The sequence below is a fragment of the Microcebus murinus genome, chromosome 12 (genome assembly GCF_040939455.1).
Source record: "Microcebus murinus isolate Inina chromosome 12, M.murinus_Inina_mat1.0, whole genome shotgun sequence".
NCBI classification, from domain to species: domain Eukaryota; kingdom Metazoa; phylum Chordata; class Mammalia; order Primates; family Cheirogaleidae; genus Microcebus; species Microcebus murinus.
The window spans coordinates 84,151,765-84,177,592 of NC_134115.1; the positions used below are offsets into that span (position 1 = coordinate 84,151,765).

General features: G+C 40.5%; 1 protein-coding gene and 1 long non-coding RNA gene across 7 annotated transcripts in view; one reads left to right on the forward strand and one right to left on the reverse strand.

Annotated features, from left to right (window-relative positions):
* The window catches only part of GOLGA1 (golgin A1), a 64,905-nt gene that overhangs the window by 30,540 nt on the left and 8,537 nt on the right, over window positions 1-25,828 (reverse strand). For 5 of the 6 annotated variants that reach the window (XM_012771879.3, XM_012771882.3, XM_076009032.1 and 2 more), the window contains exons 4-12: window positions 25,283-25,373; window positions 22,855-22,929; window positions 21,829-21,926; window positions 19,631-19,663; window positions 17,392-17,520; window positions 16,505-16,674; window positions 15,928-16,039; window positions 5,362-5,487; window positions 2,648-2,743 (exon numbers count right to left, since the gene is read on the reverse strand). In XM_012771879.3, the coding sequence (XP_012627333.1) occupies window positions 2,648-2,743; window positions 5,362-5,487; window positions 15,928-16,039; window positions 16,505-16,674; window positions 17,392-17,520; window positions 19,631-19,663; window positions 21,829-21,926; window positions 22,855-22,929; window positions 25,283-25,373 (930 nt within the window). The remainder of the gene's footprint in view (window positions 1-2,647; window positions 2,744-5,361; window positions 5,488-15,927; window positions 16,040-16,504; window positions 16,675-17,391; window positions 17,521-19,630; window positions 19,664-21,828; window positions 21,927-22,854; window positions 22,930-25,282; window positions 25,374-25,828) is intronic. The other variant, XM_012771886.2, reaches the window with a different exon arrangement.
* Window positions 1,781-14,364, forward strand: LOC142874318 (uncharacterized). Its single transcript, XR_012922142.1, has 2 exons — window positions 1,781-2,221; window positions 14,220-14,364. It is a non-coding gene; the product is annotated as an uncharacterized LOC142874318 (long non-coding RNA).

Consider the following 25,828-nt stretch of genomic DNA (forward strand, 5'->3'; position numbering starts at 1 on the left):
TGCAAATAAAGCATTTGATAGAATTCTACAAATTTATAATTTTAAAAAACAAATCCTTCACAGACTGGAAAGGAACCTCCTTAATTCAGTAAAGATTAAATAACAAAAACCTGCAAACTTTATACCAAATGAGGAAACTTCAGACACATTCCCTTAAGACTGGGAACAAAATGATGATGCCCACTACCCCTGCTTAATATAGTACTGTCCATTCTATATGGACAGAAAATAGAATAAGAGGTAGAAAGACTAGAAGGACTACAATAAAGCTGTCATTATTTATAGAGGATATGATTATCTGCCCAGGAAATACAAAGAAATCACACAATATTAGAGTAAGAAAGTCTAGCAGGAGTGCAATATTCAAGATCAACTAAAAAAAATGGCATTTCTCTAAAATAAACAGAAATGACCAATTAAAAATAAGATGCCATCACAGCATCAATATAAACTCTAAAGTCTCTAGGAATAACTTAACCAAGAAAATAAGGTATCTTTGAAATCTAGAACCTAGCCACTTGAAAAAAAAAAAAAAAGAAAATAAGGTATCTTTTGGGAAAAATATAGAATTTTAATGAAGAACACAGGAAATAATCTGAATATATGGAATTTATTTACATTCTTGGAAGGAATTACTTAATATTATAAAACTGACAATTCTCCCCAGTTACTCTATATATTAATGGAATCTTTTTTGGGGGGGGGGAGACAAGAGTCTCTGCTGCCCAGGCTAGAGTGCTGTGGTGACAGCCTAGCTCACAGCAACCTCAAACTCCTGAGGCTCAAGGGATCCTCCTATCTCCACTTCCGGAGTAGCTGAGGCTACAGGTGTGCACCACCAGGCCCAGATAATTTTTTCTATTTTTAGTTGTCTGGCTAATTTCTACTTTTAGTAGAGACGGGGGTCTCAATCTTGCTCAGGTTGGTCTCAAACTCCTGAGCTCAAGCGATCCTCCCACCTTGGCCTCCCAGAGTGCTAGGATTACAGGCATAAGCCACCTCACCTGGTCTTAATGCAATCTTAATAAATATTCAGGTTTAATTTTATGGAAACTCAAAAACTTTATAGGTCTACAAATAGTTAAATTCACCTTCAAAGAAAAGGGTAATTTGTCTTAGTGGATACTGAGACATAGTACAGAAAATACAATGTAATAAAGACATTGTAGTGATTACACAAGAGCAGACAATCAGACCAATGGATAGTGAGAATGCAGAGACAAACTCATAAATATATGATAAAGTTAGCATGAGATATACATTCAGAAAGGATAGATTGTTCAGTAAACGGTGTTGAGAAAAATGGAGAGAAATAAAGTTGGATCCCTACCTAACACTACACACAAAGATAGTCTGTGCCTGGATTAGGACACATGAACAAAGTTAACAGATTAGCACAGGACTGTAACTACCAAAGGATTAGGAACAAGAATATACAATAAAATCCTATAAACCAAATAATCAAAGACTGAAATTCCCCAAAGAGAAACAAGGAAAGGATATGAATGGGAAATCTAAAAGCAGAAACCCCAAAGAATAACAAGCATATGAAGACATGGCTAAACTCATTAATAACCATAGCAACATATATTAAAGTAATGAAATATCACTTCATATTCATTAAACTGGCAAAAATCTAAAAGGCTGGGCAGCTGGGCAAGGGGCTCATGTCTGAAATGCTAACACTTTGGAAGATTGAGGTGAGAGGATTGCTTGAGGCCAAGAGTTCAAGAGCAGCCTGGGCAACACAGCAAGACCCCATCTCTAAAAAAAACAAAAAGAAAAAAATTAGCTGGGCATGGTGTCACATGCCTATGGTCCCAGCTACTGAGGAAACTAAGCCAGGAGGACCTTGTGCTCTAGAGTGGGAGGTTGCACTGAGCTGTGATTGCACCATTGCACTCTAGTCTGGGCAACAACAGAGCAAGATCCTGTCTCTAAAAATAATAATAATAAAATAAATAAATAAAAAATATAAAAGGCTGGGAAATGCCAATGTTGGAAAAGGCAGAAAAGCAAGTTAGGAACCCTCATGTATGCTGGAGGAGGAGAGCCAGGTGAAGGCTTTCTGAGAACAATCTTGTTCTATTTAGTCATTTTAGGTCATATGCATTTTCTATTATCCTTTAGGGGACAAGGCTATTGATTACAGTGTAACCTGAGGTGGCAGGAAGAAGGCAATCTGGATGTCTACAATGCAGAAAACTACGAAGAAGAGTAGGTAAGTACAATGAAGTAGATACAGACAGAAGTTGGGGCAGCTGAAAGTAACAGAGAAGACACATTCACAGCTGCACCATTTACATGAATTAAAAACACATGCACATGAAAAAAATGCTATCCATTTTAAGGTAACCCAACGATAAAGGGATCTATATTAACCACATTGGAATGGTTTCCTACTGGAGGGAGGCCAACCGGGATAAAAGAGAATAAAATAAACATGAGAACAAGTTTGTGTGGAACTCAATGATGGTAATGTGGCAAGAATGAAGAAAATGACTAACTCATCCCTATATTGGTAAGATCCAAAGAGTAGTACCTTCCAATGGAAACACTCTGACCAATGGGATTCTCAGCCACACCATGTTGTCATTCAGCCAGGTTACCACCCAAACATAGGAAACAGCAGGAGTAAGGTCAGTACCCGAGACTCCAGGGTGTTAATGGCCTTGGCCTGGCTGCTTGTAGCTGCTAAGAGCTCCTGTCTGGTGTCCTCAAAATTCTGCTCAGCAACTGTTTTCTGTAAGTTGAAAGAAGAGTAAAAGAAAATAGTCATTCCTCCATTGAATAAATTTTTACTGAAATCTACAACATACTATGATTTGTGCTACGCAAAAGGGACACAAATACATTTAAAATACCCAACTAATTGACATTAATTCACATATCATAAAGCACATACAGATAATATGACATAGTCCTTTGATCTTGAGGCTGGAATAAAAGACTAACAAAAATTTATACAACAGCTGCAATAACTGCCCACAAATAGGGAGCACAGAGTGGGAGATACTCCCTGCCACAGGCTTTATCACTCACCGGTGGCCAGGGACTGGGGGAGCCTCCCAGGCAGAGAGATGAGGAGTGGAGATGTGCACAGCCTGCTCCATTCAGGGAACTATAATGCCTCAGAAGCTAAAGCGATGGGTTTAAGTCAAGAAATGAGACTAGAAAGTTAGGCAAAAGGGCCAGATCATAAGAGGCTTTTTTTTTTTTTTTTTTTTTTGAGACAGGGTCTTGTTCTATTGCTCAGTAGAATGATCACAGCTCACTGCAACCTCCAACTCTGGGGCTCAGGCAATCCTCCTGCCTTAGTCTCCTGAGTAGTTGGGACTACAGATGCACACCACCATGCCCGGACAATTTTTTTCTATTTTTTGTAGAGATAGGGTCTTGCTATGTTGCCCAGGCTGGTCTTGAACTCTTAGCATCAAGAGATCCTGCTTCCTTAGCGACCCCAAATGCTGGGATTCCAGGTGTGAGCCACCATGCCCAGCCCATGAAAGGTGTTTTAATGCTGCAAAAAAGGAGTTTGAATTTTATTCTGTAGGTAATGTTATTCAAAGTGGGTGCTTCTAAACCCTGGCATTAGATTTACCTGAGGTGGTTGGTAAATTTGAGGCCTTATTCCAGGCCTGCTGAAATTGGAATTTCTGGCGGTAGGGAAAGAGATATATTCTTTTTTTTTTTGAGACAGTCTGGCTCTGTTGCCCGGGCTAGAGTGCCATGGTGTCAGCCTAGCTCACAGCAATCTCAAACTCCTGGGCTCAAGCAATCCTACTGCCTCAGCCTCCCGAGTAGCTGGGACTACAGGCATGTGCCACCATGCCCAGCTAATTTTTTCTATATATATATTTTTTAGTTGTCCAGATAATTTCTATTTTTAGTAGAGACGGGGTCTCGCTCTTGCTCAGGCTGGTCTCGAACTCCTGACCTTAAGCAATCCACCCTCCTCAACTTCCCAGAGTGCCAGGATTACAGGCGTGAGCCACTGCGCCTGGCCAAGATAAATTCTTTAAACAAACTCCCCAAGTAACTCCTATGCACACTAAACTTTATAATAATGATGATGACACAATAATAATGATAATATTAATAGCTGACACATACTGAGACCCTACTATGTTCCAATCATCATTCTAAGCACTTTACATATTATAACTTATTTAATCCTAACAATAGTTTTGAGTTTGGTACCATAATAAAAACAATTTTACAGGGGAAGAAACAAATACAAAGAGATTAAGTTACTTGCTCTATATCACAAGCTAGCAAGAGGAGGCTGGATACAAACATAAGCAGTCTGATTCTAGAAATCAATTTGTAACTCACAATGTACTCACTGTAGACTGTTTACGGGAACTGTGGAAGATGTTTAAGGGAATGATACCATCATAAATGCTATTTAGGAGATCAGTTTGGCAGTGAGCATGTAAGACTGTCAGAAGATGAAGGAGGAGATACTGATGCGGAGTAGGCCAGTCTGGAGCCTTCAATATAGACTAAGCTAGAGTTGCTGGAAACCCAGAAGTACAACAGTGGCAGTGGAGGTAGAGATATTTACTTGAAAGTGCTGAAGACAGGAAATGAACGTGTAATCTAGGATGAGGCCAGTTGTGGTGGCTCACATCTGTAATCCTAGCACTTGGGAGGCTGAGGAGGGAAGATCACTTGAGGCCAGGAGTTCATGACTAGCATGGGCCACATAGCAAGACCTTGTCTATACAAAAAAATTTTAAAAATTAGCCAGGTGTGGTGATGTGCGCCTGTAGTCCCAGCTACTCAGGAGGCTGAGGCAGGAGGATTGCTTGAGCCCAGGAGTTCAAGGCTATAGTGAGTTATGATCAAGCCACTGTACTCTGGCCTGGGTGACAGAGCGAGACCCTGTTTCTAACAACAACAATAATAACCTAGGATGAGTGCTGAGGCCTTGCTTTAACACTGTTGTCATGGTGAGGCCAATCACTGGGATACAAAGAGAAGGAGGAGCAGAATGTGGGCAGAACAATGACCCAGGTTAATTCTTGCTCATGCCAGAGGGCAGACGGTAGCAACTTCCCTTGACCAATAGAGTGCAAAAGTGTGGGAAAGACAGCAGTGTGGTAAGGTAAGACAGCCGAAATGGTGGAAATCACTAGGTGCAGTTGATTGGTGACAAGAATGCCATCTGTTCATGTCTCTGAACAAAGCTCTCCTGTTGCCTGAGAAAAGCATGCCGCACACAGGGAACATGAGGCTGTTTCTGATGTAAGCAGGACAATGCAAAGTTGGAGAGAGTGCTCTTCTGACAGAGCTGTTTACTGGCACTCCAGCTCTGAAACTCTAGGATTTCTGGAATCACCAGAGAGTGAAAGTTACCTCTTTCAGAAGTTCTTGGACATGTTCTTCTCCTGATAAGTTTTGTTCTAGTCTCTTCTCCAAGGATGCGACCTTCTCTTGCAAATGTGTGATAACTTTCTCTTTCTCTTGAGTTTCAGCAGTGACCTGCAGGTGAAGGCAGAGATCATAATACTGTACTATAGGCCCTCTCCGTCCTTCATTCCTTCCTGCCTCTTCTGGGGCCATTACATTTCCATGAAATTCTGTTGTCACTGCTTTCTGGGACAACATATAACCAAGGAATCTTCCTTGAAAATGAGACACAGAAAATGCAAGATCAGAACCCAGTGACACTCAGGGATCAAGTTCAGATCTAGTGCAGCAAGAGGCAAACATTTTCCCCAATGTAAGCAACTGACAGTCTTAAAAGGAACAAAGCTAGCACAGGAAAATGGCGGAGTAGGGGTGCCCTCCTGGCTCTCTGCTCCCAGAGCGAAAAGTGAAGAAAGCGGATAGCCACATTCGAGCGATCTGCACTTTCATGGGACCAGCTTTGCAAGCCTGCAGACATCCACCAGGAATCGGAGGGATAAGACCATTTGCAGCCTAAAGCAAAGGTGAACCGATTATTCTTCCGCAAAAATCAGGGATTCAGAGGCACACAACAGGGAGGGAGCGAGGCGTGGTTTAAGCCGCGGCCGGCTGGCAGTGGTGCCAGCCCTACCCGGTGCTGAGAAACACCCCCGCCTACACCGAGCTCCACTTCCACGTAGGCCGTAGGCCAGGAGGTGCCTGAAGTTGGTGAGAAGTGGCAGGCGGGACTAAGCCGCGTGGAGAGGAGACTAGAGCAGGGAACACTCTGAGTTCCCCAGAGCACACAGCAGTGGCAGTATAAGGAGGGGGAGGGTCCAAGCCCAGCAACCACTCTCCGCACAGCAGGAACCAGAGCCCACTCAGGCATCTCCCTGCACAACACTCCCAGGTCAAGGGGAGTTTTCACAGAAGGAGGCTTCGACTTTGGATATAGAGGAGGTTTGGGATAGCACTGAGAGGTCAGAGTGCGCAAAGTTAGACTCCTTGATCCATTAGGACCCCCCTCCCTCTGCCCCTCCGGCACCGCTCCCGCCCCCGCATTCCCCGCCCCCACATTCCGGAGCTGACTTGTCATTCCAGCGCTGACTTGGGCTCAAGGTTTGGAGGGGAAGCGCAGAGACAGCGGTGGTACGCGCCCCTGCTCCACCAATTTGATATTGGACAGTCACTTGCTGCACAAGTGGCACTGACTCTGTGCTCAGAGAGTGGACCCTACCTGGACGGGGCAGTACTACAGGGGAGATTGCCCTTGGCGGATATAAGGCAGAAAAACATTGCCTTCCACACTCTCCTGCCACCCGGAGCCCCGCCCTAGGCTCCAAAGTCTCTGTCCCCACCTTGGGGGTGGAGCTGAGATAGGAACTGTTCTCATTCCTGCTGCTTATCTCCACCTGTGTAATTAAGGAGACAGAAGACAGGGATTGGTGGGTCCCATTGCCTGCCTGCTTCTGGTCAGTCACTCTGGACACAGAGCGCGGAGCCCCCCTAGGAAGGGCTGAGACTCGTAAGAGACTGCCCTTAGTGGCTATAAGGCAGAGAGACTTTACGTCCACCATGCTCCAGTGTCTTGTGGCTGAGCCTTTGGCTCCAAAGTCTCTGTCCCCACCTTGGAGGCAGAGCTGAGATAGGAACTGTTCCCATTCCTACCGCTTATCTCCACCTGTGTAATTAAAGAGACAGAAGACAGGGATCCGTGGGTCTGGCTACCAGCCTGCCGGCTTCAGGCCAGTCTCTCCCTGCACAGGTCTCCTGCGCTCAGTGTCCAGGCCCTGGAGTTTGCCTGGGCAGGGCTGAGCCTAGTAGGAGGCTGCCTTTGGTGAATACAAAACAGAGAGACTTTACGACCCACACACTCTGGTGACTTGGGGCTGGGCCTTCGGCTCCAAAGTTTCTAGCCCCGCCTTGGGGGTGGAGCTGAGATAGGAACTGCTCCTGCCATCTATCTCCACCTGTGTAATTAAGGAAGCAGAAGACAGGAGGGCGCCAGAGCAGCCTGGAGACCAGCGGGAAGGGTAGGGGAATTGGCTGTTTCCCCTCCACTACATCTCGGACTGCTGGTGGGCTCCCCAGCGGGTAGAGAGACCTGCAGACACCAGCCCAGCGACGGCTGCCGCCAGTGAGCAACACCACCTACCGGCTCAGATACTAAACAAGACGTGTGAATACCCAAACGAAAACCTAAAGGAAAGAAACAACAACTGAGCAAAATGGGAAGAAATCAGCGAAGGAACTCCGGAAATACGAAGAAACAGACGGAAAACACACCCCCAAAGAGGAGCACCAGCCCCTTAGAAACAGACAACAACGAAAACCTGGCAACCAAAATGACAGAAGAGGAATTTCGAATGTGGATCATAAGAACACTCACCCACCTGCAAGAACAACTCAATAACCAACACAAAGAAACCACAAAAAGCCTCCAGGATATGGAACAAAGAGATTGACACAGTGAAGAAAACTTTTACCGAATTCCTGGAGATGAAGAATCAACTCAGGGAATTACAAAATACTGTGGGAAGTCTCAAGAACAGGGTAGATCAAACAGAAGAAAGAATCTCAGAGATTGAGGATAACACCTTCCAATTAAATAAATCAGTCACAGAGAGCAGAGAAACAAGAGAAAAGAGCAAAGCCTACAAGAGAAATGGGATTCTGTGAAGAAACCTAACGTGAGGGTCACAGGGTTACCAGAAGGGGAAGAAGACAACACTCAAGGGTTGGACAAGCTTTTTGAAGATATAATAAAGGAAAATTTCGCAGGTCTTGCTCTAAATCTCAATATACAAGTTCAAGAAGCCCAGAGGACCCCTGGGAGATTCAATGCAAACAGGAAGACGTCACGTCACGCAGTCATCAGACTGACCAAAATATCAACTAAAGAGGCCCTTCTAAGAGCTATAAGACGAAAGAAGCAAGTAACTTACAAGGGAAAGCCAATTCGAATAACACCAGACTTCTCTAATGAGACTTTACAAGCAAGGAGAGACTGGGGCCCCATTCTCACTCTTCTGAAACAAAACAATGCCCAGCCTAGAATCTTATTCCCTGCAAAACTAAGCTTCGTATATGAAGGAGAAATAAAAACATTCTCAGACAAGCAAAGCCTCAGAGAATTCACCAAGACAAGACCAGCCCTACAAGAAGTACTCAAAACAGTGTTACACATGGAACACCATAATAGAAACTCATGAATATAAAAATAACCAAAACCCAAAGATTAAAGGCCAGATATCACTATGGCTCAAGAGAGAAATCAAAGCAACAACATCCAACCCAACAGAATGAACAATAATCTACCTTACCTATCAGTTCTCTCAATAAACGTGAATGGCTTAAACTCTCCACTCAAGAGACATAGGCTGGCTGAATGGATGAGAAAATATAGGCCAAGTATATGCTGTCTTCAGGAAACACATCTAACCTGCAAGGACGCGTATAGACTAAAAGTAAAAGGGTGGAGATCAGTACTCCAAGCAAGTGGAAGCCAAAAGAAGGCTGGCGTGGCAGTTCTAATTTCAGACGATTTAGTTTTTAAACCAACAAAAGTAGTGAAAGACAAAGAGGATCATTATATAATGGTGAAGGGCACAGTTCAACAAGAAGAGATAAAAATTTTAAATATATATGCACCCAACTTAGGTGCACACAGATTCATAAAGCAAACCTTACTGGATCTAAACAAATTGATTAATAGCAATACCATAATCACCGGAGATTTCAACACCCCACTGACGGCATGAGATAGATCCTCCAATCAGAAAATTAACAAAGAAATAATGGATTTAAACAAAATTCTAGAACAATTGGGACTGACTGACATTTACAGAACATTCTACCGAAAATCCACTGAATATACATTCTTCTCATCAGCTCATGGGACATTCTCTAAGATTGACCATATCCTAGGACATAAAGTAAACCTCAAGAAATTTAAAAAAATAGACATCATACCATGTATCTTCTCAGATCACAGTGGAATAAAAGTAGAAATCAACCCTAACAAAAACTCACATTTCTACACAAAAACGTAGAAATTAAACAACCTCCTACTAAATGATTACTTCATAAATGAAGAAATCAAGATGGAAATAAAAAAAATTCTATGAAGAAAATGACAATGGAGAGACAAGTTATCAACTCCTCTGGGACACAGCTAAAGCAGTTCTGAGAGGAAAGTTTATCTCCATAAATGCCTATAACCAAAAGTCAAAAAGATCACAAATAGACAATCTAATGAAAAGACTCAAAGAGCTGGAAAAGGAAGAACAGACCAGCCCCAAACCCAGCAGAAGGAGTAAAATCAACAAGATCAAATCAGAACTAAATGAAATTGAAAACAGGGAAGCTATTCAGGAGATTAACAAAACAAAAAGTAGGTTCGTTGAAAAAATAAACAAAATTGACACGCCACTGGCTAAACTAATGAAAAGCAGAAAAGAGAAATCTCTAATAAGCTCCATCAGGAACAAAAAAGGAGATATCACAAATGATCCCAAAGAGATACAAGATATAATTTATGAGTACTACAAAAATCTTTATTCACACAAATTGGAAAATGTGGAGGAAATGGACAAATTTCTAGAAACACACAGCCTCCCTAGGCTCAATCAGGAAGAAATAGATTCCCTGAACAGACCAATCTCAACAGCTGAAATAGAAACAGCAATTAAAAATCTCCCTAAAAAGAAAAGTCCTGGTCCAGATGGTTTCACGTCCGAATTTTACCACACTTACAAAGAAGAACTAGTACCTATCTTGCAGAAACTATTTCACAACATCGAGAAGAACGGAAACCTCCCGGACACCTTTTATGAAGCGAATATTACTCTGATACCAAAACCAGGAAAGGATGCAACAAAAAAAGAAAACTACAGACCAATATCCCTAATGAATATAGATGCAAAAATTTTCAACAAAATCTTAGCTAACCGAATCCAGACGCTTATCAAAAAAATAATCCATCACGACCAAGTGGGCTTCATCCCAGGGATGCAGGGATGGTTCAACATACATAAATCTGTAAATGCAATTCACCACATAAACAGAAGCAAAAACAAAGACCACATGATTCTCTCAATAGATGCAGAAAAAGCTTCTGACAAAATTCAACACCCTGTCATGATATGAACACTTAAGAAAATAGGCATACAAGGGACATACCTAAAAATGATACAAGCCATATATGACAGACCCATAGCCAACAACATACTGAATGGGGAAAAACTGAAAGCATTCCCACTTAGAACTGGAACCAGACAAGGCTGCCCACTATCTCCACTTCTATTCAACATAGTGCTGGAAGTCCTGGCTATAGCAATCAGACAGGAAAGTGGAATTAAAGGTATCCAAATAGGGGCAGAAGAGATCAAACTTTCACTGTTTGCTGATGATATGATATTATATTTAGAAAACCCCAAAGATTCAACCAAGAAACTCCTGGAACTGATAAATGAATTTAGTAAAGTCTCAGGATACAAAATAAATACACAGAAATCAGAGGCATTCATATACGCCAACAACAAATTGAGAACCAAATTAAAGACTCAATACGCTTCACAATAGCAACAAAGAAATTAAAGTACCTAGGAATATACTTAACCAAGGAGGTAAAAGACCTCTACAGGGAGAACTATGAAACACTGAGGAAGGAAATAGCAGAGGATGTAAACAGATGGAAATCCATTCCATGCTCGTGGATCGGCAGACTCAACATCATTAAAATGTCTATACTACCCAAACTGATCTACAGATTCAATGCAATACCTATTAAAAATCCCATCAGTAGTCTTCACAGATATAGAAAAAATAATTTTACGCTTTGTATGGAACCAAAGAAGACCCCGAATATCAAGAGCAATTCTAGGCAACAAAAACAAAATGGGAGGTATTAATATGCCAGATATCAAACTATACTACAAAGCTGTAGTAATTAAATCAATAAATATGGTATTGGCACAAAAATAGGAATATTGACCAGTGGAACAGATCTGAGAATCCTTATATAAAACCATCCTCATATAGCCATCTAATCTCTGACAAAGCAGACAAAAACATACGCTGGGGAAAAGAATCCCTTTTCAATAAATGGTGCTGGGAAAACTGGATAGCCACTTGTAGAAGGCTAAAGCAGGACCCACACCTTTCACCTCTCACAAAAATCAACTCACGCTGGATAGCAGACTTAAACCTAAGGTATGAAACTATTAGAATTCTAGAGGAAAATGTTGGAAACACTCTCCTAGACATCGGCCTAGGCAAAGATTTTATGAAGAAGTCCCCAAAGGCAATCAAAGCAGCAACAAAAATAAATAAATGGGACATGATCAAACTACAAAACTTCTGCACAGCCAAAGAAATAGTCATGAAAGTAAACAGACAACCTACAGAATGGGAGAAAATTTTTGCATCCTATGCATCTGATAAGGGACTGATAACTAGAATATACTTAGAACTCACGAAAATCAGTAAGAAAAAAATCAAATAACCCTATTAAAAAGTGGGCAAAGGACTTGAACAGAAACTTTTCTAAAGAAGACAGAAGAATGGCCAACAAACATATGAAAAAATGCTCATCATTTCTAATCATCAGCGAAATGCAAATCAAAACTACAATGAGATATCACTTAACTCCAGTGAGAATGGCCTTTATCAAAAAGTCTCCAAATAACAAATGCTGGCGTGGATGCAGAGAGAGAGAGGAACACTCCTACACTGCTAGTGGGACTGCAAACTAGTTCAACCTCTGTGGAAAGCAATATGGAGATACCTTAAAGCGATACAAGTGGATCTACCATTTGATCCAGCAATCCCATTACTGGGCATCTACCCAAAAGATCCAATGACACTCTACAAAAAAGACACCTGCACTCAAATGTTTATAGCAGCACAATTCATAATTGCAAGGCTGTGGAAACAGCCCAAGTGCCTATCAATCCAAGAATGGATTAATAAAATGTGGTATATGTATACCATGAAGTACTATTCAGCTCTAAGACACAACGGTGATATAGCACATCTTATATTTTCCTGGTTAGAGCTGGAACCCATACTACTAAGTGAAGTATCCCAAGAATGGAAAAACAAGCATCACATATATTCACCAGCAAACTGGTATTAACTGAGCAGCACCTAAGTGGACACATAGGTACTACAGTAATAGGGTATTGGGGAGGGGGTAGGGGAGAGGGGGCGGGTATATACATACATAATGAGTGACATGTGCACCATCTGAGGGAAAGCCATGCTGGAAACTCAGACTTGGGGGGGGGGGAAGGGCATTTATTGAAACCTTAAAATCTGTACCCCCATAATATGCCAAAAGAAAAAAAAGAAAAAAAAAAAAGGAACAAAGCCATTTCCTACCTGGTATAGGTAGCAAAGCTAATCCCACCCAAGAAGCTCCCAGCCTGCTCTGCAATGACGGAACGATGCTCCTGGAAGTCAAGGGGCTGGATGAAGCATTAACAATGCCTACATAGCTGCTTTAAGGCTCAAGAGAAAACTGCTGAAATGATGATATTCACCCTGGCTCAGGGCATAGCTACTGTGCCTTTCACCCCTTGGCTCCAGACCAACAGCTACCCACTTTATTTCAGTCTATCACAGGGGTCCTCAAACATTTTAAACAGGGGGCCAGTTCACTGTCCCTCAGACTGTTGGAGGGCTGTTGGAGAGTGCGGCGCACATTCCACACATGCACACTGTGGGCCCGGGACAAGTCGGCTGCTAAGCAGGGCAGGCAGCGGCGGCAAAAACAACCGGTAGGCTGGATAAATGTCCTCAGCGGGCCGCAGTTTGAGGACTCCTGGTCTATCTCTTTAGCAATGACGGTAGTGGTGATGGTGGCAAGTTGGGACTAACTTTCTTCCTTTCACTACTACCAATCTTCAAATGCCGCTTAATATCAAAGCAGAGGATCCAAGAAGCTTTGAATACACAAGTTCTTAGACCCCTAATGGTCCCTGCATCCACAGAGGATGCCCATTCTCCTCCCATAGAAAAGATTGTATGGCATCAAAATCTCATTTTGAAGACTTGTACCTCCTTACAATACTCTTCTCCCTCAAATTCCTTCATCTTATACTTCTGTTGCTCCATCTTAAGCCACGGACTTTCATGTTCAGCTTGCAACCTGGCCAATCTTTCCTCAGAATAAGATGCAACAACCTAGGCCTAGGGTTGCCATTCTGAATCTCATAGGTGTGACAACAGAAGTAGTAGTAGAATCTGAAGACTGGACTCACAACCCCACAATTCAATAAACTTTTATTAAACCTAAACTCTATCTGTTGTTTTCTGGGCATACAATTGGACACAGTTCCTGATCCACAGAAGCCTGGAAACTGGTGATGGAGGCAGATATACACACAACTATTCATAAGACAGTATAATCATGCCGCAATGGAGGGACACACGAGGTGCTATGAGATGTGAGAGGAAGGAGGAATTAACCATCTGGGATAATCAGATCAGGCCTCCTAAATGGGCAAATCCAGGTGGAAGGGTGTGGGAGATGAGCAGGAATTCTGGGTAAAGGGCAGGATACGTAAAGAGGTAACAGACAAGTACAGCAAGACCAGGAGGCTTGGTGGGAGGAAAGAGGAACCGAACACAATTCCCAAGTCTTTGGCTCAGATGCCTGGGTAACATTAGGCGAGGCAGACAACACAGGAGGGAAAGTGAGTTTGTTACGACATCTTATACAAGTCATGTGTTAGGCAAAGTTGGGGACAGAAAAAGAATTAGTTGTCAAGTTCCATTTAGTCTTCTTGTGTAATATATCAATGTACAACCTCCTTCTCCAGGCTGGCTGATTTACTGCATGTCCCCTGCACCTCACATGGACTACTGGAACAGCTACAAAGCCACGCTTCCTGACGTCAAGCCTTCATCTTCCTCCGCCCCCCACAATGCTATTATCAAATTTAATAATATTTCTTTGTTATCTAATTAGAAGCCTGCCCCTTTCCTAATGACTGCCCCCCTCACCCACTTCCTCTCCAAGTCCAGGCCTCACAGTTAAAGTCCTAGAATGTAGACTGCATCAAGATGGGGTGTGTGGACATTTGATTCAGACAGACATGAGTCTGAATCCTGGCTCTGTCGTTTACTTCATGTGTGTGATCTTGTACAAATAATTTAGCCTCTCAGATCTCAAAGGCTCATTTCTATCGTCTTTAAAATGGGAAAACAGTGTCTAACCAAAGTATAGTTGTGAGCATTTGATGAGTCCCTATATGTAAAGCACTTCAATATCGAGCACAGGCTAACTGTTCAACTATTTATGTTAAAGATTCACTAATGAATATCTGTGGAATTTCACTTTCACTAATTATACCAACTACCCTCTGCATACCTCTCCAGCCTTGTCTGGCACCACTTCCACTTCCTCTCTGAGCTCTAGTCATGTAGCTATCCTTTCATTTCTCCCAACATGCCTTTTCCCCCCTTCACTGTGTATTTATTTAAATAAAAAAAGTGAGATGATTTTCATAAAAATATTAAGTACAATACAGGTTGGAAAAGGCATAAATTGGGAAATGGAAAGATAATGGCTGCAGCTGAGGAATTACTATCAAATAGAGTAAAAAAATTATAATTGTGGACATTGTGGATTAAATAAAAACACAGTGGAAAGAATTAAACTAAAATTTTGTTCATTTGGCAAGAATGAACAAGAAAAAAATAGAAAATGCACAAACACTACAAAGAATGAAGAGAGGATAGCAATTAAAAAGAAAAGAGGCAGAGCATGAAAGCTCATACCATAATCACAGCACTCTGGCAGGCTAAGGTAGGAGGATTGCTTGAGGCCAGGAGTTTAGGACCAGCCTGAGCAACATAGTAAGACCCCATCTCTACAAAAAAATAAACAAAAAAATTAGCCAGGCATGATGGTTGGCATGTGCCCTGTAGTCCTAGCTACTTGGGAGGCTAAGGAAGGAGGATCACTTGAGCCCAGGAGTTTGAGGCTACAGTGAGCTACTGCTGTGCCACTACACCCCAGCCTCGGTGACAGAGTAAGCTCCTATTTCAAAAAAAAAAAGAAAAGAAGAAGAAAAAAAAAAGAGAGAATGTAAGGAATATAATACCAAAAATACTGAACTTATAGCAAATGGACAATTATATAGAAAAATATAAACCAACAAAACTGACTTATGGCCAGGAGCAGTGACTCGCACCTGTAATACTAGCACTCTGGGAGGCCAAAGCTGGAGGAAAGCTTGAGCTCAGGAGTTTGAGACCAGCCTGAGCAAGAGTGAGACTCCATCTCTAAAAAAAACTGACTTGGGAGGAAATATGCATAATTAGAATAATTCTACTACCATTAAATAAATCTATTCAGTAATTTAAAATCTTCACACAAAGATAATATGAAATCCAATGGTTTTATGGAAAGTTCTAGCAAACATTCAAGGACCCCAAAATTATAACCATACACAAACTATCCCAGCATGCAGAAAAAGGGCAAAAATTCCCCATCCTTCTGTGGGGCTAAAATATTCTACTTACGTTTTGCAAATCGACAGAAAGCTGCTGAATGAGTGCTTGTAGCTCTTGTTCCTTTTGTTCCAGGGCTGTGATCTTATTTTCTGCACCTGTCTTTGTAGCTATCACATGATCTCTTCATCAAAAGAAAAGCAGACAATGAACACATTTGGATATCTAAGACACTCTTTGGAAGAAAGAATACAAATGATTCCTTCTATGTCAGGGCTGTCAGCATTACCAGGCATATGAAGGTTATCAATGGAAACAGACTCCTTGGCTCTCTCTGAAGCAGAAGCCCAAAAAGAAAAAGTCCACCCCAAAAGTCCTGATTTGCCTTTGCTTACTTAATAGCTTACGAAGTAAAACCATATGAAATTGCTCAGCAAGGTTGAAACTATTCTGAGCCTAGGCAGGTAAAGAGAGAAAGGATTGGGAGTAGGGAGGGCCCTGAGTCCTCAGCAGGTAAGGACATGTCCAGAAGCTTTTGCTTGTGCCAGAATCAGAAAGTGTTGCAAAGAACAATGGGGAAAGGTGGGTGGGCCACAGTCAGAGCTACGCTAACACCTCTTCCCAGGGGCCCCACAGACCAAGCAAGAACCTCTGCTCTTCCAGCGTTGAGTAGTGTCTCTGTAATTCTTCTAGCTTCTGGCTTAAGTCTGATGACATCTGATTGGAGGTTATTAACTCCTCCTGGATGTGACTAAGTTCTCTGGTTCGTGCCTCCAATTCTTGCTCCATTTTCCCCAGACTTTCTTCTTTTTTTAAAAGCTGATACAAAGATACAAAGTTTTACTGAGCTACTGCTAAAATATACGCTTTAAAAAAAATCTAGCTGGGGCCGGGCGCTGTGGCTCACGCCTGTAATCCTAGCTCTTGGGAGGCCGAGGCGGGCGGATTGCTCAAGGTCAGGAGTTCAAAACCAGCCTGAGCAAGAGCAAGACCCCGTCTCTACTATAAATAGAAAGAAATCAATTGGCCAACTGATATATATATAAAAAATTAGCCGGGCATGGTGGCACATGCCTGTAGTCCCAGCTACTCGGGAGGCTGAGGCAGAAGGATCACTCGAGCCCAGGAGTTTGAGGTTGCTGTGAGCTAGGCTGACGCCACGGCACTCACTCTAGCCTGGACAACAAAGCGAGACTCTGTCTCAAAAAAAAAAAAAAAAAAAAAAAATCTAGCTGGGTGCAGTGGCACATGTCTGTAATCCCAGCTACTTGGGAAGCTGGGGCAGAAGAATTGCTTGAGCCCAGGAGTATGAGGCTGCAGTGAGCTATGATCATGCCTGTGAACAGCTACCGTACCCCAGTCTGGAAATCCATTTTAAACAGAACTTTCCCATTTTAATAAATTTTAAAACATACAAATATGATTACTATCAAATACTACTAGGGTATGTTTATCAGTAAAAAGAGAGTGATGGCCAGCAAAACAGAATAAATAATCATCTATTCAGTATTTAGCTATTAAGCCAAAAGTGCATACCATGTGCTTTACTTTACTTAGTTCCTGCTGCTGGAACCCCTCTAATTCATCCATTTCATCTCTCCTTTGGAAAAGATTCAAACTCTGGTTCTTCATTTCCTGTAATTGAGCTGTCAGAAATCTTTTCTCCTGTTGGGGAGAAGATGACTCAGGCTACTAAAACTTTACGAATCTATATTACAAAAGAGCAATTCTTAATAAAGGAAAATCTTCAGGAAATCTTATGCCAACAGACAATAATAATACATTGATAATGGGAAGCATTATAGTAAAGTGACCAATATGGTATTATTTATAAATAGAGTTACAAATAAATGTGCTTTAAATAATTGTGAATAAGGGGAATAAGAGCAACAATCATGTAAAACTTTAAAGTTCTTACGTCTACTTCACAAGTCCCGATATATATTTTACATGTCTATTCTTAGTGACATATTGAACTAGATGAGAAACATACATGACTGGAGTAAGACTGAATGTCCTAAAAAAAATTAAGTGCATGTAGATTAAATGTAGAACCGATTTTAGTAGTTAAAAAAAAAAAAAAATCATGTATCACTGGTGTCAGCAGGTAACAGGTTACTGAATGACGGCTTCTAGCAATGGACTCTCTTAAGGACTAACCCTACTGTTGTAGCTGCTAATTCTAAACTTAAAAGAAAATAACATCCCTAAAAAATCAGAGTGGCTTCAAAGATCTACATAGATGTCTCATTATTCTTTCCTGGTCTGAAAAATTTCCCCAACTCCTCCTTTGAAAGAATGAAACAAAGAGAAAATTACCTTAGTAAACCAATGTAGGTCTGATTTGGTTCAGTCCTATACGGACACCCTTCACCATAATTTTAAGAGATAAAAAAGCAGTTCAATGAGAATTTCAACTGCCATCATCTTAAAAATTTCCCTTATGACAAGCAACCCTTAACCTAACCCATACCTCCATCATTAATAGTATTTGTTTGGGGATTTTTTTTCAAGCACAAGTTTCTTTGGGACTTAACTTTTCTATAGTTCTTTCCTTAATAAAAATGTTAATGTATTCTGTTAGCTTGATAACCAGATTTCTACAAAACATAAAGAAAATAGCTGGTTTAACTTGGGTGTTCTATGGAAAGAATGGAGCAACACTAAAAGTCATCTGTTTAATAAAAAGAGTAATTTAGAAGTACTGAATAAAAAAAGGAATGATTTAGCTAACAGTGTATTATTCAAGCTAAGAGAGTTGACTATTGATTATTTTAAAATTAAAACGTTTTTCCAATTGTGGGCTTGAAATTTCATCTTCTTTATATGTGGCCCAGGAATACACTACTTAAGGCACCTACACAGTGTTATGCAAGCTATGGTACGATAATAATCAATTTCCCTCATCTGTGTCTAGCTAAGAGGTTCTTTTACACACTCAATGCTGGGCCTTGAGAAATGCCCTCCTTCCCCATGGCGTCATCATGAAGTATTCCTATTGTTACCGCAGTGCTAGTCAGAGCCCCAGCAGCAAACAGATGGCAGACTCAAATTAGGTATTTTGAGGATGGTTTTTAATAAGGGGGCTTATCAAAGCTATAGGAGGGGTAAGATAGCCCAAAAGATAATGTGCTAATAACAGATGGGCATAAATGGGCAAAAGGATGAAGAGGTTGGAGGGAGAAGGGAATGGGAATGTGCTAATAACAGTTGGGTATAAATGGGCAAAAGGATGAAGAGGTTGGAGGGAGAAGGGAATGGGAAAAGAAAAAAAAAAAGATGAAGAGGTTACAAGAAATCCAGAGAGAGAAAAACTGTCAAGAGAGGGAGAATCAAAGGTCCAACTGAAGCTGTGACATTTGGCCATGGGATGCAACTAACCCAAAAGGACCCCACATGGAGAAAGCTGGAGGAACAAACATGCTGATCACACTCTTCTTCCACACATGGTTCTTCCAGTGTTCTCCACTGGCTGAACCCAAACAGAAGCCAGGGCATCTGAGCCCTTCTGATGATACAGTCCCTATTTGCCTTCAGGTACACAGAGAGTGGACAAAGTATCAAGAGGTACAAACAAAAGATACCCAGCACACTACAAGAAAGGGTAAGATGTGAGTGCTTTCCAAAAGAGTGTCTAATCATACAGTGCCCTACTTCCAAGAGGTAGTACAGCAATATATCGGTTTCTGGAAAACATTCTAGAAATGTTTTCATTTTCTAAGCCACAGAGACAAGACTAACATGAATAATAAGACAAAAACAAAGATGAACTAACCTTTTCAAGCTGATCCATCTTTTCTGACCATTCCTAAAACAAAACAATAAACAAGTATAGTTTCTAGGGAAGAGTAATTGTAATACCAAGATTTTCAGAAAACAATCCAACTCTCCCAAAAGAACTAATGAAACAATGGCTGGGCGCAGTGGCTCACACCTGTAATCCTAGCACTCTTGGAGGCTGAGGCGGGCGGGTTGCTAGAGGTCAGGAGTTCGAAACCAGCCTGAGCAAGAGCGAGACCCCGTCTCTACTATAAATAGAAAGAAATTAATTGGCCAACTAATATATATAGAAAAAATTAGCCAGGCATGGTGGTGCATGCCTGTAGTCCCAGCTACTTGGGAGGCTGAGGCAGCAGGATTGCTTGAGCCCAGGAGTTTGAGATTGCTGTGAGCTAGGCTGACACCACGGCACTCACTCTAGCCTGGGCAACAAAGCGAGACTCTGTCTCAAAAATAAAAAAAGTACTAATGAAACAAAACAAAAAAGCAAATTAAAAAAAAAAAAAAAACATTCAGTTGGCTTAACATTAAGAAAGGCAAAAAAAATAAAAATAAAAAAATAAAATAAAAAAAAAAAAAAAAAGAAAGGCAAGAGTCCTAAAAGGAGAAGAAAATGAACTTTATATAAAATTCTAGAATATAAATATAAACCTGAAAATTTTTACTAAGGACACCCAAACAAAGCTGTATTTGCTGTTTGCTATTCTTTCTGAAACAGGGTATCTTGCTCTGTTGCCTGGGCTAGAGTGTAGTGGTGTCTTCAAAGCTCACTGCAACCTCCAATTCCTAAGCTCAAGAGATCCTCCTGCCTCAGCCTCCCAACTAGCTGGGACTACAGCCTCACACCACCATGCCTGGCTAATTTTTCTATTTTTTGTAAAGACAGGGTCTTGCTCTTGCTAGGCTGGTCTCGAACTCCTGGCCTCAAGCAATCCTCCCAAGTCCACCTCCCAAAGTGCTAGGATGACAGGCATGAGCCACTGTGCCTGGGCTATATTTGCTGTTCTTATGCAGCTTTTCAGCTTATTCCTGGAAATTTTCTCATGTGTACTGTTGTTATTTTTTTGGATTGGGTAACTGGGATCAGCTGAGTTGGTAACTGCAACTAATGTTTAGAAATTAACTTACTAAAAATTGGGGGGGGGTTCAGTGATTCCTGATAATTATTTTCCTTCTCATCTTGATTTTAACAACATGCTTTATGGCATTTGGCACAGTCAAAAGGGAAAGGAATTATGCCCCTATTCACAAACTATAAAATACTGAGAAAAACAAGCAAAAAAAAACAAAAACAAAAACAAAAAATGAAAACAAAACCATTGGTACAAAAGGCCTTAATTCGAATCCATCAATTTTAGATAATTTCTTCAATTATATACATTCATATCATAGTTATCTACTAAGTATTGGTGAATGATGTTTTTTTCTGGTCAGGAAATGTCCTAGATGATGAATAGACACAAACCAACCAACCACTCCACCTAGTTGTATATAAAATAAATTATATATTTCTTAAATGAAACATAATAAATTGACCTTATCTTAATAAGTCAGGATTATCAATTATACTATATGCTTATCTTAAATTTAAAATGTCATTGATTATCTTGAACAAAATATATTAAATACTTCTAGTTATTATAATAGCCAATGATAGTATTATTATATTTTCCTTTCTTGGAGTCATTCACTCAGCATCTTCCAGTGGATGGTTCTATTGAGAGTACAGGAGTTCCCCTCGTCCAGATGGTAGGGTCGAAGAAATGTGGAACAGAGGCTGGAAGAACTATGTACATTATGGATCATGACTAGCTTGGTAGTATCTTCTCCACTAAAAAAGGCAAGTGTTTGGAGTTGGGCTTTGAGACAGGGTTTTAGAGAGCAGTGGCCTTTTTCCTCATTTTGGGTCTTGCCATTAGGTTACAGACACTATTTCCCATCTCAATTTTGCAAAGCTTCATAGATGCAGGGAATAATACTCTCATATGCTGGACACATTTTGCAATTAAAATTGTAAAGTTTCCTGACTTCTAAGAAAAAGCTAAATAAAATCTTAAAAAACTCATAACATTCCTTTTCTCCTAGGTTGTAAATATTTTTCACAGGTTTATGTCATGATTATTGAAATCACATCACTAAGTTTTAATGACATGATCTTTCTACCAGTTTTAGGCAGTGCTGCATATAAAATACCTGGTCTTTTCTGGCTAATGCCAAAGCCAGTCCTTCTGCCATTTTGGCTCTGTTGGCTTGGAATGTCTCATTCTGCTCTTGAAATTTCCGCATGGAAGCTGTTAACAAAGAGGCTCTATTTCAGATATGAAAATACTTTAGCATGACAAATAAACCATGTGATTACTTTACAACTGTCACCTAATGAAAAAGATCAAGGTCACACAAGTGGATTATGAGACTAGGAAAAGCTTGATCTACCTCGACTTCTCAGAATAATCTTTTGGCCTTAGTAATAGACCACAGTTTTGTTTGTTTGTTTGTTTCCTCGTTGTTTTGTGTTTTTGTAGTAGTTATGTATACACATTTAGGAAGATGTCAAAAGGTAAATTTTAAAATGGTACAATGACAGAACATTGAGTTAGGTAGTTTGCCAGAAAACACCAGTACTATTGCTAAGAGATGGCTACTACCACTTTATCAGAACTATAAAAACAAAAATCAAAACAGAAAACTTCTTTATTTTCTTTTAAAAAGCTTTAAGTATATATCAACAACAACAAAAAATAACTTTCTACTTCTGTTAGCATCTTTCTTGGATGATACTCAAAGGAGAACATATGATTTAGGGTAGACTAAACAAAACGTACGCTCCATTATTGTAGGGAATGATGGCAGAGATTTCTCCCAGTTTCCTGACACAACAGTAATGAAGCTATACCTAGAACCCATCTCCTAATTAGATCCAAGGGGTAGGTACTAGATTTTAGTAAAACCTAACGGCAGCCAATAAATGGGTCAACTGGATAGAGACAAACTGATCCACATAATGACTTCCTCCTAGGAAGCATGCCCATAAGGCAACATAAATACCAAGCTGTATACTTATAAATATCAGACCAATGTTATCAAACTGACTAAGAAGTATACTATTTATAAAAAGAAGATTTGAACACTCATGAAGGACAAACTTAACCATATACTTCTGTTTCATTTCAAAAAACTAAATCCTAAAAAGATTTTAAAAAGCAGGAAAAAAATACGTACAATCCTGGTGTTTTTCTAATGCAATTTCAAGCTTCTCTTTTATCTTCTGCAAGTTTCGGACCTGTTCAGCATAGTCTTGGGTGAGGAGGGTGACGCACATACCAAGAATGGACAAACATCAGGAAAGGAAGTTAATTAAACAAAAAAATGAGTGAAAATGATGATGATTTTCTTAACCCGAAAACCATTCCTGTTAAGGAAAGCTAGGCAGACAGCCTCCCACTTACAATGAACAACACAGGCAAACAGGTATAGTACAAACTATCCATGGTATAAATGGGGAATGCAAACAGGCAGATTTGTTTAGCCTTGATAGAAAATAAGAATTAGGCTTGGCATCATCATCAGAAATGCCCTACTATGAAAAACACAGTATTATCTCATGACTTAATTTCAAATCTCAGTTTTCACTTCCCTTTGCAGCCTTAGCAGTAGGACAAATCATAGGGAACTCACTAAATAGCCTGCTTATACAACTGAGTACCAATGGTTAGGGCAAGAGCAAACACCTTAGCACAGTATTGTCTTTATGGTGAAAGTACTTAATTCTCTCAAAAAGTGAGCTCCCTTTTCACACAGGAACTGAGTTACCTATGCCATATTAAAGTTACAAGTCATGCCTGCCGTCAGGATGGCTGAGCGGTCTAAAGGGGAAAGTCAGAATTAATTACCTGTGTGGCAGAGGAAGATAGTATATTACAGAGGAAGATAGTATAGGAAGATTCTATATTACTATAGAAAAAATAGATAGTAGTTCAAATCTTAACTCCTGGTGACCTTAAGCAAATAACTGATCCTAAGTATTAGTTTCTTCATATATTAAATAATGTTAATTGTATCTATCTCAAAGGATGCATTACATAATGTGGTGTTTTACATGTCTTAAGCACCTCATGGTGTTCAATAAAAGGTGGCTGGTATTATTATCGTTACTATACATACTAAGCCTGTAGGGCAATACCCAAGACACAAGTGGGCCCAATAAATGTGAATTTTCTTCCCTGTCCTTCCTTGACATAAGTCAAGCCCAATTTCTCTTCCTTTCATATTAGGGATGGTACATATTATTTTATAACTATCTCCCAAATGTTAAACAAATGTAAGGTTATTTCACCTCTCTGATATTATTTATGGGTGAGACTAAAAGGATAGTAACAACTGGGGGTTTTAAGCAGACTGTAATTAAGAGAACGGACTCGAGCATCAAGTAAATCTGGATTTGAATCTCAGCTCTACCACTAACTACCCGTGTGACCTTAACCTTGCTAAATCTAATAAGCCTACAGTGAGAATAACATAATTAACTGGTACTTGTGAGCTATGCTATGAAACTTTGATAGCTATACAAATATTTCATAACAATTAGGTGAATTTTAGTCTGCTGCTCTCACTCCATTAAAATGGGCCAAGGGACAAAAAGAGACACAGAAGGTATGGACCACTTCACAGGATAAAGTTTTCAAAATGTATCCACTGCCAGAAACCAAAATAAGAACTCACAAATCTATCATGAACATGCCCTGCTCAGGCAAAGGATTTAATGGTCACTGTGCAAATTGTAAACTGCACACAAAAGATGTAATGAGGCCGGGCGCTGTGGCTCACGCCTGTAATCCTAGCTCTTGGGAGGCCGAGGCGGGCGGATTGCTCAAGGTCAGGAGTTCAAAACCAGCCTGAGCAAGAGCGAGACCCCGTCTCTACTATAAACAGAAAGAAATTAATTGGCCAACTGATATATATATATAAAAAATTAGCCAGGCATAGTGGCGCATGCCTGTAGTCCCAGCTACTCGGGAGGCTGAGACAGCAGGATTGCCTGAGCCCAGGAGTTTGAGGTTGCTGTGAGCTAGGCTGACGCCACGGCACTCACTCTAGCCTGGACAACAAAGTGAGACTCTGTCTCAAAAAAAAAAAAAAAAAAAAAAAGATGTAATGAGAGTTACACCTTCTATACAGGTTTTGAACTTAGAAATTCCACTGAAAAGTGGCCCAAAGACCTAGAACAATACTTACACAGGTGATATGTGCTCTAGTAAGCAGCAACACAGCACCAAAACCTCTCTGGTGCTGATGAATCCAACATCTATTGGCCATTCCCTATAAATACCTGAAGGTAAGTATGCTAATAATGGTGGAAGATGGTCAAATCTATTCTACAAATACTTTTAATATCTTTTATATCCATGGCTAGAAACCTCAGGAGAAGAAAAACAAAGATTTTTCAAATGCATTATTGAATTTATACCATTCAGTATACTAAAAAAAGAAGGGAACAAAGGGGGTACACATTGCTTCTGACTAAGGAGATCAAAATGACATGTCAAAACAACTACAAAGTTATCCTATATGGCTATCCTATATTATAGGGAGAGAGGGTCAGGCAAGGCACATTTCCTGTTATTTACTTATTATGAGTTCTTAGACATACCAGAAAGTCTGGCCTCTAACTTCCGTATCTGTTCATTCCTTCTTAAAAGCTGGGATGAAAGATCTTCTCTGGAGCTGCTTCCATCCGAAGCCTGTTGAGATAGACACAAGGAGAGGTCGCATTCACGTGGGTTTTCAGCAGTCTGAGACCACAATACCAAGCCAGAAAGTGACAATTCTTATTTTAGGTTTGGTTACACTTTAATTGTGATCATTGAATAGCTTAACATAACTGGGCCCTAGCTTTTCTACCTAGTAAGTAGGGGTGACACTGTATCCTTCTCATAATGTGAAGGAAAGATAAGATGCTAAACAGATTAATCATGTGTATGTGTATGCATGCTACTGAAATAAATGGGAGTAAATAAATCCATCATGATTGTATTATATCAAGTATTATATATAATATTATATATATTTGCAATGATAAAAAATCACTTTATCGGCCGGGCGCGGTGGCTCACGCCTGTAATCCTAGCACTTTGGGAGGCCGAGGTGGGCGGATTGCTCAAGGTCAGGAGTTCGAAACCAGCCTGAATGAGACCTC